At 55.9% G+C, this 20,137-nt stretch overlaps 2 protein-coding genes across 5 annotated transcripts; both read right to left on the reverse strand.

The window, feature by feature from the left end:
- Positions 1-3,340: 3,340 nt before the first annotated feature.
- Positions 3,341-12,303, reverse strand: DOK3 (docking protein 3). Of its 4 annotated transcripts, XM_017512907.2 has the most exons (6): positions 11,109-12,303; positions 10,330-10,519; positions 9,091-9,396; positions 6,487-6,586; positions 6,218-6,390; positions 3,341-6,136 (listed from the first exon to the last, which is right to left on the reverse strand). In XM_017512907.2, exons 2-6 carry the CDS (start codon positions 10,393-10,395, stop codon positions 5,435-5,437), a joined length of 1,347 nt encoding a protein of 448 aa, XP_017368396.1. In that variant the 5' UTR covers positions 10,396-10,519; positions 11,109-12,303; the 3' UTR covers positions 3,341-5,434. The 4 variants fall into 4 exon arrangements, with proteins under 4 accessions (XP_017368396.1, XP_037588816.1, XP_037588815.1 ...); XM_037732888.1 differs by having other exon boundaries at positions 5,203-6,390; XM_037732887.1 differs by having other exon boundaries at positions 5,203-6,136; positions 6,218-6,586.
- A 100-nt stretch (positions 12,304-12,403) lies between these two features.
- DDX41 (DEAD-box helicase 41) lies at positions 12,404-18,647 on the reverse strand. Its single transcript, XM_017512889.2, has 17 exons — positions 17,716-18,647; positions 17,522-17,632; positions 17,085-17,244; positions 16,916-16,990; positions 16,726-16,786; positions 16,482-16,618; positions 15,989-16,061; positions 15,719-15,872; positions 15,504-15,640; positions 14,518-14,680; positions 14,182-14,313; positions 13,837-13,908; positions 13,606-13,702; positions 13,321-13,470; positions 13,168-13,239; positions 12,945-13,055; positions 12,404-12,757 (listed from the first exon to the last, which is right to left on the reverse strand). The coding sequence occupies exons 1-17, from the start codon at positions 17,740-17,742 to the stop codon at positions 12,621-12,623; spliced, it is 1,869 nt and encodes a 622-aa protein (XP_017368378.1). The 5' UTR covers positions 17,743-18,647; the 3' UTR covers positions 12,404-12,620.
- Between the last annotated feature and the right edge of the window lie 1,490 nt (positions 18,648-20,137).

Here is a 20,137-nt window from a genome sequence, read left to right on the forward strand (position 1 = left end):
CACTGTCATCACACCCGCCCTCTTCTGCACAAACTGCTGTGAGAGTTCTCATCGTTAAAGACCTTCTCTTGACCCCAGATCCCTCTCCAGCTATTACCCTTTAATTCTCTTGAGAGTAAAATTCTTCCAGGGAGTTGTCTGTTTATCCCGTCTCCACTTGCTTTCCTTCGGTTATCTCTTGAAGCCATGCCAGTCAGGCTTTTGTGCGCACCAGTCGCCTGAGGTCTCTCAAGGTCCCCAGTGGCCTGGAGGCAATCGGGCCATGGAATCCATGGTCGTTCAGTTTCATCCTGCCTAGGGGCAGCACTGGTCCAGGTTGATCCTATTCCTGGAAACACCCTTTTTCCCTGGCTTCACAGCTTTTCCCTGCCCCACTGGTCTCTTCTTCCCATCCTCCTCCGGGGTCTCCTCCTCTGCCTCTGGCCTTGGCCGTCTGATGTAGAGCCTCTCTTTATCCTCACCCCCTAAGACCCCATGCAGTCCTGTGGCTTTCAATACCATCTATATGCCGAGGCATTCCACGTTTCATGGCCAGCCTGACCTCTCCCCAAGAACTCCAGACTCTATCCAAAAGCCTGCCTAGATGTTTACTAGATCAGCAGAAGGTGAGCAGCGGCAAGCCAGAGAAGCTGAGTTTAGGGGCAGCATTAGATTGCCATAGGAGCATGAACCCTACTGTGAACTGTGCATGCGAGAGATCTAGATTTCTCGTTTTTTATGAGAATCTAATGATAACGGGTCAGGTGCGGTGGCTCACGCCTGTAATCCCAGCACTTTGGGAGGCTGAGGTGGGTGGATCACTTGAGGTCAGGAGTTTGAGACCAGCCTGGCCAACATGGTGAAACTCTGTCTCTACTAAAAATACAAAAATTAGCTGGGCATGGTGGTGCATGCCTGTAGTCTCAGCTACTTGGGAGGCTGAGGCCAGAGAATAGCTTGAACCTGGGAGGCAGAGGTTGTAGTGAGCCAACATGGCACCACTGCACTCCAGCCTGGGCAACAGAGTGAGACTCTGTCTCCAAAAAAAGACTCTAATGATAAATGTCATGCGCTTGAACCTTCTGAAATCATGCCCACCCCACCCCCAGTCCGTGGAAAAATTATCTTCCATGAAACCAGTCCCTCTAGCCAAAAACGTTGGGGAACCACTGTACTAGTTATCTCAGACCATCATGGCCCAATTCAAATTTGCGCCTTTCCCACCTCCCTAACTCCTTCCTCACTTCAAGAAGTGCCACCAACATTCATCCAACTGGTTCAGCAGAAACGAAGTTATCCTTCCTTTCGCTTCTCTCTGTCCTCCCCTAGATTCTACAAATTCCACCTTCAACATATTTCATAACAACTGCTGCCACCATTGTCCCAGCCACTGCCATCTTGTGTCTGTACCCCTGTGACGGTTTCCTAACGGGCATCCCTGCTTTCACCCTTGCCCTCTCCAGAGTCTTCATGGAGCAGCCAAAGTGATATTTTTAAAGCTAAAATCACACCATGTCACTCTCAGCTTTTAGCATTGGGCTCATATTGCACTCGAAACTAAAGTCCTTAAGACCTACAGAACATGAATAAACTGGGTCTGACTCTTACCACTTGCTCCCTCCACTCCAGCCACCCTGACCTCCTCACTCACAGTTTCTCCAGGAAGCCAAACATATTCCTGCCTCAGGGCCTCTCCACTTTCCAGTTCCTCTGGTTGAAACACTTTTCCTTTTTTTTTGAGACAGAGTCTCGCTTTGTCACCAAGGCTGGAGTGCAGTGGTGCAAGCTCAGCTCACTGCAACCTCCACCTCCCGGGCTCAAGCGATTCTCCTGCCTCAGCCTCCCAAGTAGCTAGGATTACAGGCATGCACCACCATGCCTGACTAATTTTGTATTTTTAGTAGAGACGGGGTTTCATCATGTTGGCCAGGATGGTCTTGAACTCCTGACCTTGGGTGATCCACCTGCCTCAGCCTCCCAAAGTGCTGGGATTACAGGCGTGAGCCACCGTGCCTGGCCCTTGAAACACTTTTCCCCAGGCATCTCAGCAACAGGCTTCTGACTTTATTTAGGTCTCTCTCTGCTCACATGTTACCTTCTCCAAGGGCCTTCCCTGATGCCTCATCTGCACACACTAGGCCCTCTCCCTGCTTTATTTTTCCCCATAGCACTCTCCACCATCTGACATTCTGTATTAAATGTTTATTTAGGAATCCCACAGCACCCGAGACATCTGGAAGTGGAAAAGGCATCTCCAGATTCCATGTGTGGAGGGAGACTGGAGGAGTGGGGACACTATGTGGTGCTCTTTCCAGGGTGTGTTCTTTGTTAGGACAATGAAGACACAGCTTGTGTGTCTTGTCCAGCATTTCCCTGGGGCATGCACACAGTGGATGTGAATGAACACACAAAGAAAGGAAGTACTGACAAAGTGAAACAGCAAATGAGCAAAGGAAGAGGCAGCAGCCTGGGAGTCCTGACAGTCCCCCAGCAGAGAGGACCCTGGGCTCCCATTCCTTGGACTGGTGCAAGGGTCTGGTCTGTATGGGGCCCTGGGAGCCTCCCAGCACAGGCAGCCCCTGGGTAGCAACAGGACCTGGACTGGGAGACAGCGCCCCCTGGTGGCTGAGACACCTGCAGCTCCAGGCCCAGGCCCCTAGAATCCTGGTGTTTTCCAAGGTCTTTCTTTCCCACAGTCTGGTTGGAGTATCACAGAAATCCCTATGAAACAAAGAAGTTCAGATTTGCAATAAAGGAAAGGATGCCATGCGGGGGACCCAGAGTCCCGGGCTCCATTTCTGGCCATGCCCTTGATTCTGGGTGACCTTCGGTGTGTCCTGGGATTTGTTGAGCTGCCCAGGCTGGGCTTGGGCTTGCCACTGTAGGAAGGAGGGGGGCCTGCTGCAGCACCCCAGCTGCCAGCCTCTTGGCCTCAGCTTGCTGTAAGACTTTACCCATCAGGAAGTGCTTGTCTGAGTGAGCTGAAATCTTCCTCCCCATGGCTCTAGCATCCTTCCAGGCTTTGCCCGTGTCCACACACACCCTGGAAGGCATCAGAATCTCCATTCCCTCAACCCCCTTTCACACATGGGATCTGGAGATGCCTTTTCCACATCCAGATGTCTCATGTGCAGTGGGATTCCTAAATCTGGAGCTCAGAGGGAGGTCTGCACTGAAGATAGACCTTCGGAGTCCACCATCTAGAGGGTCTCTGACACCTGGAGACTGACTGGCTTGCTGAGACCAATGGTTCCCAACCTGGGCTGCGTACTACGGTCATCTGGAAATCTAACGAACATTCATGCCCACTTACCCAGACTGATGAAATCAAAGCCTCTGCATGTGGGCCTAGACATGGGCATTTGATTTTTTAAATCTTTTATTCTCTTGGTAGGTCACTCACAGGACATGCATGGACATTTTTAAGGGCTTCCAGGGGATTCTTTATGTATCCGGGGTTGAGCTACACTGTATTGAGCCTAGAGCCCTGGGAAGAACTCAAAAAAGATGGCAGTAGAGGCTGGGAAGGAAAGAACTGTGAGGTAGGAGGAAAACCAGGCAATGGGGGTGTTTCCAGAACCAGAGTTGAATGCTGCTGAGAAGTCGAAGGCCTTGTTGCTTTTGGAGAATAAAGTTGGTGACTCAGATAAGAGCCGCATAATAGCATCATGGGGATGAAGGAGAGTTAATTAAGGGGAGAATGTGGGTGAGAAAGTGGAAATGAAAGTAATCAACTCTTTTGAAGAGTTTTTGCTGTGAAGAGGAACAGAGAAACGGGGGGTGGCTGAAGGGGAATGTGAGGTCAAAGGAAGGTTTAAGATGGGAAATTACAGAGCATGTTCGTGTGTGGCTGGAAGAGCTGCTGCTGCTAGGTTGAATGGGTCCAGGAGACAGTGGGGACAGCTCAGTTTTCCAAACTCTGAGGTGAGAGGAGCTGGGATCAGAGCATATGCTGGAGACAGACATTTCTTCTACTGTAGAGGCAGGAAGGAGAAGACGGATGGATGCTGGAACACTTGCAGACACGCTGGGGGAGACTGACCTGTTTCCCCAATATGCCTGTGAGGAGACACTGGGTGGAGACAGAGAGGAGGTTCTGGGGAGGAGAAAAGCTGCCCCTCTAGGGAACAGAGTATCGGTGGTAGGGAACACCTGCCTTGCATTGTTAAGGAGGATGCAGGCAGCCAGCTTAAATGGATTTCTCTGGCTGTGGGCAGCTGTGTGCAGGCACAGAGGAGGTCTGGGTTCACCCAAAGACCATGGCTTTGCCAGACCAATAGGATGAAAGGAGAGAGGGAGAGGGGAAGGGACTCCATGGTGGACACAGAAGCTATGTGGAACAAAGAGGGGACAGTGGGCAGAGGCTTCAAAGAGCCAGAAAAGGGTCCCTGCAGGTCGACATGCTGGGCAGGGGTGGTATTGGCCGTGCTAGAGGAAGTGAGCTGGAAGGAGGAGGTGGCCGGAGGATGAGGCTTGGACAGGAGAGAGCAAAAACGGTGTGTCCGTCATGAAGATGCGGTCCAGGATGTGCCAAGGGTGTGGGCAGCTGAGGTGGAGTTGTGGTGAGGGCCAAGCAGCCAGACCCCTGGAGGCACGGTGCTTGTGAGCGTGGCTGGCTCCTAGGATGGCAACAGGAGCAGAGAAGGGAACGCAGCATTCAGTCTTCAGGAAACTTCTCTCCACCTGGAATGTTGGCTCCTGGAGAACAGGACTGAAGCTGTCCTGAACACGGCCGTGTCCCCCAGTGCCTGGCACTGAGTAGGCACGCAGCAAAACTCTCATCAAGGAATATGCCTAGTAAGTCATTTGTTCTCTCTCCATTACAGATGAGGAGACTGAGGCCTGGGGTTCCCAGAAGTATCTGCAAATGGTTGAAGTTTCATCAGGGAACAAGCGTTTTGGGCGAGCGTGTCTCTGAAATCCTTTCCACCTGCTCCCCGCCCCCATTGGCTCCTCCCCAGCTCCAGCCTCCGGGTCTCCAGTTGGGCCCTCACGTTGCTCATTCCTGAGTCTGACAAGCAAGCCTCATGATTCTCTCCCTCCGCCTGCCTCTTTGTGCGACTCTGGATGTGCAGGGCTACGTGGAGCCCTAACGATCTGCATCTTGTCCATCTGCTGCAGTGGATTTGAGCCCATGGGTGGCAGGTCAGGCCAGGTCATCTGTGTCCCTGGAATCAGCCCAGGGTGCTGGTGTTGACTGCAGTGATGGCCAATGGGGGTGTGTGCTGTGAGTGCCCCTACCGGGAGCTGCTCTGAGCTTTATTGTCTGCAAGTCCGCACACCATACATGCGCAGGGCAGGGCAGGGCTGAGGTCCTCCACATGTGGTCTGCCTTGTCCGTGCAGGCCAGGGTGGACACAGGCGTGTGTCTGCAGGGGCCCCCTGTTTGCCCATAGCCCATCCTCCTGTCCCAGGGGGAGCACCTCTCCCCTCTGGCCACCACTCTGCTGGGTGTTCAGGGCCGGTCACAGGGGGCAGGGCCCTTCCTCCGCTCGCGACTCAGCAGTGTCACCAACTTGGCCTTGAAGCCTGCCTGAGAACCAGGGCTGCCTGTGCTCCCCGCCTCATCCAGCTCCAGCTCTAGCAGCCGCCGGTACTGGGCCTCCAGGGTGCTGTCGTGGGCGGGGCCAGGCCAGCTCAAGTCCTCACCATTGTGGTAGATGGGGCTGGCTGTTGGGCTGCGGCTGGCCGTGGGGCTGCGGCCGCCTGGGCCCTCGTGGGTCTCAGGTCCCCCGCCATGCAGCGTGGGACTGGTCTCCAACACACACAGGTTCTCGTAGAGGTGCTCGGTGCCTGGGGACCCACTGGCACGCTTGCACACCGAGGCATAGAGCCCGGACACCGGATCGTTGGGCTCTGGGCCTAGCAGTAGTGGCAGGCTCTGCGGCCCAGGCTCGGCCAGGCGCACCCTCCTGGAGGTGGGTGGCTCGGGCCCTGGTGGCATCTCCTGCAGCTCTCCAGGGGCATCCAGTGAGGGCAGAGAGGTGGCCCGTGGCAAGGGGCAGGGCCGGGACCTGGCCAGCTCTGGCAGCCGCTCCCGCTGGCGGGCAATGGCCCCAGCCACGGCCCCGCACAGGTCAAGGGCACAGGGGCTGCTGAAGGCGAAGAGGCCCTCACCCGAGTCGCAGCGACGGCCGGCCTCAAAGGAGAACACGCCCTGGGCACAGGCAACATGGATGGGGATTAGCAGAAGGGTCCAGGGTGTCAGCCCCCTTCCCTTCTCACCCTTGCACCTCACCTTGTCACAGCCGAACTTGCGCAGGAAGTGGTAGGGCCAGCTATAGAGGGCCTGGGCGCCCTTGGCCTCCCTCAGCTGGATGGCATCTGGGCCCAGCACCAGCAGGGCTGGCCCCTTCAGCTGGCAGCGGGCAGCAGCCTCAGTCCTCTGCACCACCACGGAAAACTTGCCCACTGCGGCAAATGGCCGGGACAGCCCCGTCAGTCCCCCAAAGACCCAGCCCTGGGTGTAGGGGGGCTGAAGCTGCCTTTGTACCTCCCCTGACTTACCTTCCTGCCAGGAAGAGTAAATGGAGTTTTCCTCCATGGGGACCAGGCCCCTCTTGGGAGACAGGACATCTGTGGATCCTGAGGAGGCCTCCCCTGTGCTCTGGGGAATGAGTTCAAGTCAGAGGTGAGAGCACCCCACTCTCATGCCCTGTCCCCTCCCTTGGGGTCAGTACCCCAGGACTCTACCACAAGCCAGGGCATCCAGGGACCTGGGTTCCAGTTCCCGCTCTGCTGGGCTTGTTGCAAAAGCTAAGGTCCCCTTCTGAGCCTGTTCCCCCACCTGGCTCCCCACTGAGAGTGCTGGGCTGGGAAAGAGCTGCTGTGCTTGAGGGTGTCTGAGAGCTGCAGATCACGGGCCACACAAGGGGATGTCCCTTACAGCCCCTGGGCTTGGCTGGCGCCTAGGCCGGCTCCTGTATATCTCTGACAGCCTACAGCAGTGCAGGGACAGGAGCCTTCAGGCTGAGACACACGTGTGAGCTGGGCAGGGTGCAGTGCCCCAGGTGTCTTCCTTCTTCTCACCACAGCCACCTGCTGTGACCCTTCGAGGTGCCCCCAACCTCTGCCTAAGCCTCATCCCCACACCCAGGCCTTCAGCATGTCCTTGGGGCTCTTTCCCACTCAGCTCCTCTACCAGGACCACCCTGGCCCCGAGCAGCATGGCCAGGTCAAATGCCACAGCTTCCTCACCTGGCTCCTTGTTCCTGTCAACTGCCTATTTTTTTTTTTGAGATTGAGTCTCAGTCTGCTGTCCATACTCGAGTGCAGTGGCACGATCTTGGCTCACTGCAACCCCTGCCTCCCAGGCTTAAATGATTCTCCTGCCTCAGTCTCCCAAGTAGCTGGGATTACAGGTGCCTGCCACCATACCTGGCTACTTTTTTGTATTTTTAGTACAGACAGGGTTTTCCCATATTGGCCAGGCTGGTCTCGAACTCCTAGCCTCAGGTGATCCACCTGCCTCGGCCTCCCAAAGTGCTTGGATTACAGGCGTGAGCCACCGTGCCCAACCTCAACTGCCTTTTTTTGATTTTTAAAATATGATAAAATACAGAGAACATAAAATTTACTGTTTTAACCATCTTACATCTTAAAAGTGTAACCCTAGTGCTTTTTAGTGTATTCACAAGGTTGTGCAGCTATTGCCACTGTCTAGTTCCAGATCTTACCACATCACCCCACATGGAAACCCTGTACCCATGAGCACTCATGCCCCACCTCTCCTTTCCCCCAGGCCCTGGCAACACTTCTCTGATTTCTATCCCTATGGAGTTACCTAGTCTGCACACTGCTTTCTTTCTTTCTTTTTTGAGACAGAGTCTTGCTCTGTTGCCCAGGCTGGAGTGCAGTCAACCTCCGTCTCCTGGGTTCAAGTGATTCTCCTGCCTCAGTCTCCTGAGCAGCTAGGATTGGAGGCACCTGCCACGATGCCCAGCTGATTTTTGTATTTTAGTAGAGACGGGGTTTTACTATGTTGGCCAAGCTGGTCTCAAACTCCTGACCTTGTGATCTGCCCACCTCAGCCTCTCAAAGTGTTGAGATTACAGGCGTGAGCCACTGCGCCCAGCCTTTCTTTTCTTTTCTTTTTTTTTTTTTAAGAGGCAGTGTTTCACTATGTTGCCCAGGCTGATCTTGAATTCCTAGGCTGAAGCAATCCTCCCACCTTTGCCTCCCAAAGTGCCAGGATTACAGGCGTGAGCCACTGTGCCTGGCATTTGTTCGTCTTTATGGCTGAGTAATATTCCATCTTGTGGACAGACCACATTTTGTTTATGCATTTGTCAGCTGTTGGCCATGAGGCTGTTTCCACCATCTGGTGGCCGTGAGTAGTGCTGCTATGGACATTCATGTACATGTGGATTTTTTTGTCTCCATCATTATGGCTCACTGCAGCCTCAGCCTCGGGGGCTCACGTGATCCTCTTGCCTCACATGTACACGTTTTGTTTGAACACCTGTTCCAGTTCTCCTGGGCACACACCTAGGAGTAGACCTGTGGGTCACATGGTAACTGTTTAACTCTGAGGAACCGCCAGGCTCACTTCCATTTGACCCATCACAGACTTTGTGGGGCTTTACACGTGAGTGTGGCTTAAACCCTCCAAAGGCTTCTCTTCTCACTCAGAACAAAACCACGCACATGGCCCAGGGCATTTCAGCCACTCCCCCAAGCTCCCCAACTTGGGCTCCTCCTGCACTCCTTCCAGCCCCTTCCCTTCCAACCACGTCACCTTTTTTCTGCCCTTGAACACTCCACACTGTCCAGCCTCAGGGCCTCTGCCCATGCTCTCCCTCTGTTTGCGGCTTCCCAGGCAGCCCCTGTCCTCAGACCTTTGCCCAGCGGGCTCCTGGCATTCAGGGCCCTCCTATGAGAGGCCTTCCCTGGCCATCCTGCCTGTCACTCCCTCACTTCCTCCTGCTTCCCTGGCAGTCCATTTTCTCCATGGCACACATGGCCCTCCAAGAGTTGTTACAGATTTACTTTTCCCAGGCTTATAGGTGCTTGGTGGAGCTTGTTGGGTGTCGGGATGTGACTGAACATGGAGGTGAACAAGTAGGGGGCAGGTGCCCCAGCCCAACCACCCCACATGCCCGCTGCACTCACCGGGAAGGCCAGCTGGCAGATGGGGCCCATCCAGGCCTGGCGGTGCTGTGCAGCTAGTAGGTGGCTTCGCTCGGTGGTGGTGAGCAGGAAGGCACCAGTGTCCCGGGGGCAGCTCTCGCCGTCGGCCGGCAGCACGGACACACAGTCAGCCAGGCGGATGACCCGTCGCTCCCCTCGCCGGCCAGGCCCCGCCGACCTGTCACCCGCTGCTCCCAGGCCACCATCCCGGACCTCCCAGCTCTCCAGCCGTGCCACGCCTGATGGACCTCCTGCATACAGCAGAGCCCACACCTTCCGCCAGCACTTCTGCGGGAGAGGAGGGGGAGGGAGGAGACCCTTGGGTGGCAGATTCTCTGTGCCACTTGGCTCAGCACAAGCTGCTTAGCAAACGCTCCCAGCCAGGAGTGGTCCTCTGCTCCCCAGTTTCTCAGAGCTCTAGGGAAGGAGGCCTTGGCTGTACTTGGGATTGGTTAGCCCCAGGATTGGTTCAAATCCCAGCCTGCTCTTTCCTAACTGTGACCTCCACGAGCATCAGTGTTGTCTCTCAAAAGGCCATGAGAACACGAGTTGGGGGTGCTACTGGGTCATGTCTGTAAAGCATCCAGTGGCTGGGCCGACCGCTAGACACTGCCATTATGTTGGTTCTCTCTCACCTCCAAAAAAGGGGCACTTGGGTCACAGGCCAAGGGCTGGGGTGGGAGGGAGGCCTCCACCTCACACTGGTAAGGAAGGAAACATGCAAATAGCTTCAGGCAAAGGAAACCAACAGTTTATCTGCCTGGGCAGCAGCTGCAGCTGAGCTGTGGGGGTGTGGGGCTGCTGCCGAGGAGAGGTGACCTCCCTGCCTCCTTGCTCCCAGGACAGTGCTGCTGCAGGGAGGGGCTCTACCCTTGGGGCCTCCTGCAGCTCAGCCCCTCGCCCTCCCTAGGGCCCTCGGTGCCAGTATTCTATGGGTCAGAGACCGTGAGGCTTTTCCCTGCTTGGAGGTTTGAGCCTTCGACCCTCTCCCGCTCCCGTATTTCCCGTCTCTCTCGAAGGCGGGGTATGCTCAGCCCCCGCTGTCTCAGGCCGAGACCCAGGCTCTGTTCCACTCCCCATACCTGGGTGGGATCCTCCACCCTGACTCCCTCCCCAAGTCTCCCATGTCTGCCTGGGCTGTCCAACCTGGGAGAGGGTTCTGCGCCCCCTATTGGTCCTTGGCAGCTGCCTGGCAGCCGCCTGGCAGCCAGGGGTCCCCACCTTGCCAAACTTGACATGCTGCTGGTAGAGGATGCCGTCCTTGACGGGGGTCTCCAGGGGCTCCATGGCCACAGCCACGGGCAGGGCTGCTGCTTCAAGACCTGGGGAGACTGATGACAGGCTGGACGGGAACTCCTCACACTTCCCCTTCTGGCCACTTCCCGTCCCTCCGTCCAGAGGCAGCTGCAGGCTGGGGGGAGGGGAGCCTCTCTTCAGTGAAAACTCCTGTCTTTAGCTCAGGGGCTGAGGGCTGCACATATTTCCTTCCTGGGGTTCTGGCTGCCCAAGGAGCCCACGCTTGCCCAGAAGGAGCCCCTGGCCACCTGAAGGCAAATGGCCCGCACCTGCACCTGGGTCAGCTGGGCATGAGCGTCTGACCGCAGGCTGGCTCCAGAGTCATGAGCTCCCACCCCTCCCCCATCCCGCCCTGGGCAGCTACGCACCCTGGGCCTGACACTCCCTGGCCCTGCCTTCTCTAGCCAACTCCTGGATTTCCCACTCAGTGTCCTGGCTTGAGGGCCTCACCTCTTCTTTCTCCCTGAAATCTCTCATGTTCACCTGCTATTCTCCACCCCACAAGCCACTGCCCATCCCAGCCTCGGCATCTCACCCAGGGGCCACTGTCCCCTGCAGCACTCACTACAACTCAAGACCAACCCTGTCTCCCCTTCCTGGGGTGCAGCCTGGGCTCCTTAGCCCAACAGTCAGGGGCCTGTATGTTATGGCCTCCATTTCCCTCAGTCTCATTTCCCCAGACCAGCCCCTCCAGGGCCCCTCACCGCCATGCTGCTCGGGGCAGTGGGCTGTCTCTTCCTCCTGGAGGCCTTCCCTGACCACTCCAAGCCGAGAGCACAAAGGCCCTCAGTATATGTCACACTGGGCATCCAGTCCACATGGGATCCACAGCCCTGAACAGCTCCAACCACGTGAGTGTGGGTGGCAGGTCCCAGTGGGGCCCGGAGAGGTCACATGTTCATTTAAAGCTTTGCTTCCTGCTGGGGGCTCTTTCTGTTGGCTAGCTTAGCAGGCCAGTAGCGGGGCTGTATCTTTATTCTAGAACAGCCTCACGTCGTTCAGTGCCACCTCTGGGAGAGAACATCAAAGCAGATTGAGAAATGCTGTTTGGGCTTGCACTTGGCCAGGAAATATTTCCTAAAGGTCTCCTGGCACCTGGCTCTGTGCCCACTGTGGCCCAGGCAGTCCTGAGCTCCAGCCGCCTCAGACACCACGTCCTTTGCTTTCTCATTGCCATTTCAACAGTGAGGAAATCAGCGCTCAGAAAAATTAAGTAACTTGCCCAAGGCCACACACCAAGTGACAAATATGGCTTGAGCAACCACTGTCCCAGTGGAATGAGCATGTGGCCATATGTGCAAAGTGCCTGGCACAAGGAACTGCAGCCACCTGTGCCATTCCCTGCCTACCTCTCGCCAGATGCTGCTTCATCTGCCAGTGGTCTTGTGACTGCCGTCCATGTATCTGTGTGTGCGTCTTTCTTTTTCCTCCCTGAGAGCTTCCCTGGCAGCCATCTCCCTGGCCCATCTAGGTCCTCGCAGCTCAGAGCTGGGCACAGAGCACACTTAGGGGGAGCTTGTGGCCTGAACAACAGTTCTATGACATCTGCTGCCTCCTTGGTCAATGGAGGAGAGGGCTTCCTATGGGTGGCTGAAGCAGGCAGGCAGTGGGTGGGGGGCCTGAAGCAAGCAGCAGCCTCCCAAGGGGCTTCAGGAGAAGCCCCTGAAACATCACACCACTGACAGGAAGAGTGAGCTGGGGGCTATAACAGGTGGCCAGAGAGACCAGAGAATCCAACCGTTTCTCCTTGGCCTGCCAATGTGTCATAAATCCCTCTTTGAGTCATAAATGCAGACAACCCAATGGAGAGACCCCGAGTTCCCAGAGGTGGGAACCTGCTCATTGACTCCTTCTACGGCCAAGTACCAGCAGGCTGGGTGTTGGCAGTGCTAGTGGGAGATGCCGGGGCCTTGCCTCAGAGGGGCTTCAGAGGTCAGAGGCGAGGTCTGCCCAGGAACCAGGGGGCGGACAAGGCAAAACACAGACGCAGGGCCAGGGCTGGAATAGAAGTTTGTGCTTTAATGGCAGCTGGGGTGAAAGGGAACAAAAATAGTAATTCTGAGGGGCACAGGGAACAGGCAGCCAGGCCTAGCCTGGCCCAGCCCAGGCCAGCTGGGCTGAGGATGCTGGTTCTGTCCAGGGGGCTGCTGTGTGTGCACAGAGTGGCTGCAGTCCTGGGGACTGAGGCCTCCTGGAGAGGAAGGAAGACTGTTGGCTCAGAAGTCCATGGAGCTGTGGGCCAGGTAGTCCTTGCGGCCGATGTTGCTGACCTGCTTGGTCTGCATAGCCTCAAGTTTGGGGCAGTCGGTGATCCGATGGCCCAGGCCCCCACAGAAGGCACAGCCACGCTCTCCTGGGGGAATGGGGATAGGGGTCAGCAAGGTCACAGGCCGGGATCCACACCCTGGACCTCGGGCCTCCCAATAGGCACCCTCAGTCCACCAATGGCCAGCATGGACCTGTTTTGTGTGTTTCTGACTTCCAGTACCCTTCCCTGCCACCCGCCGGCTGGGGACTCATGGCTCCCACCCCGCAGTCACCTCCGATTTCCAGCATAGACTCATCCCCACAGTGCAGCACCTGCAGCACGGGTGGCACCTTCTGCTTGGCTTCCAGCAGCAGGGCTTTGAGGTCCATCAGCACTGACTCATCTGGGGAGGAGAGGGGAAGCATCAGGCCCCACCCTGGGCCCTGCAGCCAGAATCTGGGTGGCCGCAGGCAGGGGACCCAGGGAGCAGCTGAAGTGGCTCTGGTGAGACTCACCACAGGCTTTGTTGATGAAGGTGGTAGCGATGCCCGTATTTCCTGAGCGCCCGGTGCGGCCAATCCGGTGTACTGCGGAGAGAGGGACAGAGTCTCCGGCCAACTGCTGGACACTACGGGCCTAGCCTGTGCCCCTGGGTCCCAAGCCCCTACCATAGTTCTCAATCTCCTCTGGCATATCGTAGTTGATGACGTGCTGGATGGCAGGGAAGTCCAGGCCCTTGGAGGCAACATCTGTGGCTACTAGGACATCCTTCTTGCCCTCCCGGAATGCCTCGATGGCCTTAGTCCGTTCCTCTTGGTCTGGGGAGGGTCAGGTAGACACTGTTAGAGCCACCATGGGAGTAGGGGAGTAGCAGGCTGACCAGGCAGGGGAAGGTGTTAGGTGAAGTGCCGCTATAGCAGCAGGGTCCATGCCAGTGCTTGCACCACCCTGACCTTTGCCCCCATGGATAGCTACGGCCTCAACCCCCTTGAGCAGCAGGTACTCATGGATGGCGTCCACATCTGCCTTCTTCTCCGCAAAGATGAGCACCTGTCCAGAAAGACCAACTCAAGTCAGGGGCTGACTGCGTGGGTACCCACCTCACCTCCCCTAGCACTCTGTCCCATCCAAAGCCCTTCCTGGTTCGGGGGATTCTGGCCCCAGCCTGGCCCAGCTGCACTCACAGGTGGGGGTGTCTTCTGCAGGCACTCAAGCAAGTACACCATCTTGGCTTCCTCCTTCACGTATTCCACCTCCTGTCACCACAGGGATCAGGTCAGGTGATCTCTAGATTAGGCTTACCCGCCACAGCCCTGTCACACAGCCCCTCATCTGGATAAGGAGGTGGCCAGAAGCCTCTGGCCTCCAAGGGCTGGGTGCCCTAAAAATTGCCCTGGTTAAGGGTCAGGGGCTTTGAATGAAACCCCCAGTCCTCACAAGGTGGACCCCCGGCTCCAATCAGCTTCAGGGCGCCTTGTCAGATCCAGCCCCTACAAGTGAGAGACTGCCCATCAGGAGTGTCTGCCCACCTGGATGACATCCAGGCTGGCAGCCCCAGCGCGCCCCACGTTGATGGTAACAGGCTTTACAAGGGCACTCTTAGCAAAGTTCTGAATCTTCTTCGGCATGGTGGCACTGAAGAGCAGGGTCTGCCGCTGGCCCTGAGGAATGATGGGGGCTGCGACCTAGGGCATGCAGCGCTGGGCTGAGGGGCATGGGGTCTGGGGAAGCTGAGCAACTAAGACACAGCCCACGAAGTAGGAGCAGTGGGTGGGGTGGTCGGGGACATGGGGTCTCCACAGTTCAATGTGGTGTGCGGTGGTGGGGTGATGCGTGGGTACCCTGGCTGGGCAGGGGGCAGGCACCTTGAAGTATGAAAAGATGGTGCGGATGTCGCCCTCAAAGCCCATGTCAATCATGCGGTCAGCCTCATCCAGGGCCAGGTAGCGACAGATGTCTAGACTGACCATCTTCTTCTGCAGCAAATCCATGAGGCGTCCTGGGGTGGCCACCATCATGTGCACACCGCTGAGGACCAAGGAGAGACCCTGAGGTTGGGGCCACTGGACTGTCACCTCCCACAGACACCCTGCATTTGTTCTGCTCTCTGTTCTCCTTCCAATTTCTTTCTCTGTCCCCTCCTTGTCATTCCTACCACTTATGGGGTCCTATGTATAACACACAACTCTTTCCCAAGGCACTACAGCCTTCTTCGCCACCGCTAGGCCTGGCACACCCTTCCCACTTCTCCTGGGTCAGTCCTCCCACCAAGGGGCTGTCCTAAAGCTCCAGAGGCTTTACTCTGGACACACTTTCCTGGTACATTGGCTGTACCTTTTCTGTGCCATCTCCCTAAGACTAGGAATGCCTCTGGGATGGGGACTGGACCATCTGTGAACAGAGGGCCTAAGGCCTCGGTCTGCAGTGGACTGCACAGCATGGAAAGGACGCAGGTGCAAGCTGGGATCCAGTCCTACTCCAGTGCCTCAGCCTCCTTGACTGACCACTGAATGACCCTGACCTTCCTGGGCTGTCCACCTCTGCACTTTCAGTCTGAACTGCCCCTCTTCCAAATTCAAATATTACCTTCCCTGCAAAGCCTTCTCTGAGCTCCCTCCTCCCAGACGTCCCAGCATGGTGGGCCTTTCCATCTGCTGTGCTCCCACAGTACCTGGCCATATCCCTCTGTTCTACCCCAACTGACCTCCCCATTAGACTGGGAGCTCCTTAAGGGACGGACTTAAAGCAGACCTCTGTGAAGATCTGTGGAGTAGCTAAGGTAAGAGGTCCTTTAGTTTTTCCATGGACTCTAAGATGGTGGAGGGTGCGGGCAGGGAGCACCAGCACTCACTGTCGGATGGTCTCCATTTGCTCTTTCACGGACATGCCCCCGATGCAGAGAGCGCAGCGCAGGAGTGGCGAGCTGTCCTCCTGCAGCAGGCGGCAGTAGTACTCCAGGATGCCATGGGTCTGCCGGGCCAGCTCCCGCTATAGGCAGAGAGACAAAGGCTTGCACCAGATGGCAGCCCCAGTCTCTGCCCTGCCCTCCAGGGTAGCCTATCTTACTGAGGGGCAGATGATGAGTCCATAGGGTCCCTCACGCTTTGAGAAAGGTAACCTCTTCTCTTGTTCCAGGCAGAACATGATGACAGGCAACGTGAACACCAGTGTCTTGCCTGAACCCGTGAAGGCAATGCCTATCATGTCACGGCCAGATAGACTGTTGGGAGAGGATGACCCAAGGGTCAATTTCAACAGAAGATGAAGGACACCTACCCACTGCTTCTCCCTGTTACTGCCCTCCTCGAGGACCCCAGGTCCACAGTCCACACTCACATGGTAGGGATGCCCTGGATCTGAATGGGTGTTGGGTGGTGGATGCCTTTCTTCTTCAGGCCTCTCAGGATAGCTATGAAAACCAACCGACACCGTCCTCGTGACTCACAGGTACTTTCTCAGAGCCCTAAAGCCTGTAAAATTGGCACTACCACTTCAAGTTGCAGATGATGAAATTGAGGCTCAGAGAGAGAGAGACAGAGAGAGGGAAAAAAGAAAAAAAGATACTTGTCCAAGGCCCACAGGCTAGGTGCAGCCAAGATTTCTATCCAGTGTCTATGCCCAATGTCATTTTCCTCCTGAAGCTTTCTAACAGCACAGACCAGTGAACACGTACAGTTGCGGCAACAGGGAACCTAAAGAAACTTCTCCTCATATCCCTCCAGCCCTAGTGACTGGACCCAATGCAGATGTGGCTGAGCTCAGTGGAGGCTAGGACATAACCTCACAAGTATTTGATTATAAAAGTGTAGTCTCTCTCCAGCCCCAGTACCTGCAGGAAACTTCATTTCCTTGAAGCTCTTGATGGGTGGTGGGATACCGTCTCCCTCCACCAGGATGTGGTATTTCTTCCGCACGCGCTCATGTCGCTCTTCAGACATGCTCAGGACATAACGGGGCGGAGTCCAACTGTGGATGGGTAACAGGGATCAAGAGAGCCCTGGGCACAGCTGGCCTGGGAGCATTCCTGCACATACCATCCTAAGCAAGGGCAACTGCAGACTGTACAGACATACCTGGTTTTGATGGGGTCATCATATGTGATGCCCTTAGCCATCTCCTTCACTGACATCAATGCTGAGGAGAAAGATAAGGCTCAGGGCTGGCTCCTGCTTCTGAGAGGCCAGATCCCCTGAGATATAACATGCCTGAAGCTGGTAGGAGGAGACTCAGTCTACCTCCTCATTGTCCTGGCTACAACCATACCTCGGCCCTCAGCCACACTCTCCAGAATCTTCTCTTCTTCCTTCAGCTGCTTCTCCTTGGCAGACTCTTTGCGGGCTGAGAAAAGAAGTGGAAGATTTCAGACAGACACCAACACGATGCGTTAGGCTCAGCTTCTCCCTTCCCACCCAGGCAGTGCTGTTCAGCCCACCTTCAGCCTTCTCTTTAAGGTGCTGGTGCTGATCCAGGAGGCTGACATTGGACTGAGGGCCCAGCGGGATGTCGTCCTCATCACCCCGGGGTTCGCTGCCACTGTCCTGCTGTTCTTCCTCCGCAGCTCCCTTGCGTCTTCGCTGCAGCAGCTTCTGAAGCTAAGGTTCCACCCGGGTCCCACAGACAGAATGGGCACCGGGTCCATAGGGCCCGCATCAGGATCCTGGCTTTGGGGCGAGGGTCCTGTGCCCGAGGCGCAGAGGTGCCCTACCCCTCAGATCAGGCCGTTGGCCCCTCGTTTGCCTGGGGGCCGCGCCTCGGTGCACTGAAGCTCACTCCTCAGACAGCCCTCCTCTCCACCAAGGCCGAGGCCACACCCGTCCCCTGCGACTTGACGATCACGACCCCATCCCTCCCCGGACGCGGGCCCCTCACCAGCAGCTGCCGGCGCTGCCGTAACGGCACATAGGGCACGTAGTCCTCGTCATCCTCATCCTCCGCCTCGGAGCGGCTTCCTCCGGCAGTCGCCTCGTCGGTGCGAGCCCGCTGCAAGCACACAAGTGTCAGATACAGCCGGCTCCCTTCTTCACGCCCGCTCCTACCCGCGCAGAACCTCCCCTGGCTCCTACCTTCCGCTCCGGTTCGGACTCCTCCATTCTTTGCTGCACGCATGTGCGCCACAGCGAGACCCCGCCTCATCTTTGCGTGGGACCCAATCCGATGTAAAGAAGCGAACGTCGGCGCCTAGCAACGACCTCGGAGTTCCGGATCGCGCAGAGGGACAAACTTGTTCCGGAGCTGCTATCGCCCTCCTGGGTGGTTACGCGGTGGCTGCCAGGACCGAGGGCGAAAGAGGTAGCAAGGCATTGTGGGACACTGGAGGACTTGGAGCATGCGCTGAAAGGCTCAACCAAGCCCATGGGAAGAGGAAGACGCTCGTGGTGGAGACCGCTGATCTCAAGTCGGGGCGGCCTGCCAGGTGACCAGTCTCTCCCAGGGCATGGCGTCTTGGGCGTGCCCCTGCAGGCGGACAGTGCGCCCTCTAGGGCCGGGTGTTCCGGGCCGAGTTCGCGTGGGCCGCCTGCGCCTCCATCACTGCGGGGACAGCCGGGGTTGCTGGGTAGACCGCTCGACGCAACCTGCCGCTCTGACTGCTCCTGACTGGGGGACGCATCAGATACGGATGGCAGTGGTTTTGAACTGGGAGGCCCCGTATAAATGCAAACGATTATTACTGTCAATGCTCTAACAGGGTTGCCTGGGGGGCGCTTCCCGGGAAGCGTGGGAATCTCAGGCCGGGAGAGGCGTCCTGGGCCAGGGCCTAGTAGGAATACAGGTCTGGCAATGTGCAAGTACACAGATTCACCGGGAGACAGCGCTGCTTCTAGGGTAGGATGGGGCAGCCAGAGCTAAGGCCGGAGAAGGAGATTGCGCCCAGAGCATGCTTGCGGTGACTGTCAGAGTAAGTGGTTTCAACTTTATTAGAGACTTCTAAGGAGGAATGACTTGGTCAGCTCCGTGCTTTATTTCCTTCAGGAATATGTGCTGGGCACAGCGCTTAAGCGGATGATAATCAAGACACATTAAAAAAAAAAAAAAAAAAAAGCCGGGCGTGGTGGCTCACGCCTGTAATCCAAGCACTTTGGAGGCCAAGGCGGGCAGATCACCTGAGGTCGGGAGTTCAAGACCAGCCTGACCAACATGGTGAAATCCCGTGTGGAAGCTTATGGTTCAGTTGAGACTAGAAATATACACAGATAACTGGTCCTAAAGTTAAAGAGAAAGATCCTAAGACAAGGTACCGCTTTCGGAAGGGTCATAGTTTTCATAGTATAATGGCCTCTTGGGTGGGATGTGAAGGATACACAGGAATTCATGAAAAAAGGGTAAACTGAGAGGAGGAAAATACGTGAAAGTTGGGAGAACTGACGGTATGGGACCTAACTGGAGAGGAAGGTCGTCCAGCATGGCTGGAACAAGTACTGGAGTCAGGGGCCCAGGCACGAAGGTCCCAAATGCCACTCACAGAAGTCTGTTTCTGTAGATAGATGGGCTGCTTGATCAGACCTGCAAATTTTGGATGAAGCAGAATTTTAGGTAGCACTGCCAATTCAACTGCAGCAGGGCAGGAATGTACAACAGCCCACAGGAGAGAGGAACGCAGCCAACAAATACAGAGAAAGGTTTCACATTTCCCTTGGGGATTGGGAAAGGCTGGGGACCAGGAACTGAGAGTCTGCGGGCACTGCTGTTCTTTTCTTTAGTAAAAAAAAAAAAAAACCTTACGCCGGGCACAGTGACTCATTCCTGTAATCCCAGCTCTCTGGGAGGCCAAGGCAGGAGGATGGCTTGAGGCCAGGAGTTTGAGAACAGCCTGGACAACACAGCAAGACCCCATCTCTATAAAAAAAATTAAAAAGCTGGTGCTTACTGCCAGTCCCATGGTGGGTCTCAACCTGGGAAAGATGGAGGACATGGTTTCTGGTCCTGCTCATAACACTCAAATACATGGCTCTTTGTGACCTTGTGAGCTCCCCACATAAGCTTGAGTTGGTTTTAGGAGCAAAAACTAAATTCGGGGCATGGAGTTTGGACACAAGTGTGTGAAGGGCATTTTGGGCAAACTCATTATATTAAAACCTAAATTTACAAACCAGATCAATTTCAGGGGATGAGGTAGTTTGCATGACTTTACAGAAGGGTTCATTATCCTCTTAACTCTCAAGTCCTCAGCTATATGTCCCACCCCCACTGGAAAATCAGATCTAATTTATAAAAAACTCAATTTGAACTTAGCCTTATTCTAATTAAAATTAACAAACAAAAAAACTCAATTTACCCCCAACTTCCCCTGACTGTGTGTGAAGTCAGTATGAGGGGCCTTGATGGCCCAGGTTACAGGTCTATGAAGGCCCTAGGGTCTTTCCTACACCTCTTCTCACATCCATATGCACAGAGACCAACTTCAACCTCCCCAACTCACCCAACTTGCAAAGAGGGAAACAAGAAAGACTGGGGAAGGGGCTGTCCTAGGCTAACATACCAGAGTTC

This window comes from Cebus imitator, unplaced genomic scaffold, assembly GCF_001604975.1.
Source record: "Cebus imitator isolate Cc_AM_T3 unplaced genomic scaffold, Cebus_imitator-1.0 Scaffold478, whole genome shotgun sequence".
Classification (NCBI taxonomy): domain Eukaryota; kingdom Metazoa; phylum Chordata; class Mammalia; order Primates; family Cebidae; genus Cebus; species Cebus imitator.

Bases quoted from the DNA above. Each gene is read 5' to 3' on its own strand.
- DOK3 (XM_037732886.1), bottom strand. From the start codon at position 10,395: ATGGAGCCCCTGGAGACCCCCGTCAAGGACGGCATCCTCTACCAGCAG. The intron at 9,397-10,329 runs GTGGGGACCCCT...CCTCTCCCGCAG, and splicing joins AGCATGTCAAGTTTGGCAAG to AAGTGCTGGCGGAAGGTGTG. The intron at 6,587-9,090 runs GTGAGTGCAGCG...CTCATTCCCCAG, and splicing joins TCTGCCAGCTGGCCTTCCCG to AGCACAGGGGAGGCCTCCTC.
- DDX41 (XM_017512889.2), bottom strand. From the start codon at position 17,742: ATGGAGGAGTCCGAACCGGAGCGGAAG. The intron at 16,991-17,084 runs GTGGGCTGAACA...TTCTTTTCTCAG, and splicing joins CCTTAAAGAGAAGGCTGAAG to CCCGCAAAGAGTCTGCCAAG. The intron at 13,703-13,836 runs GTGAGTGCAGCT...CTTTCTGGACAG, and splicing joins TGCAGAAGACACCCCCACCT to GTGCTCATCTTTGCGGAGAA.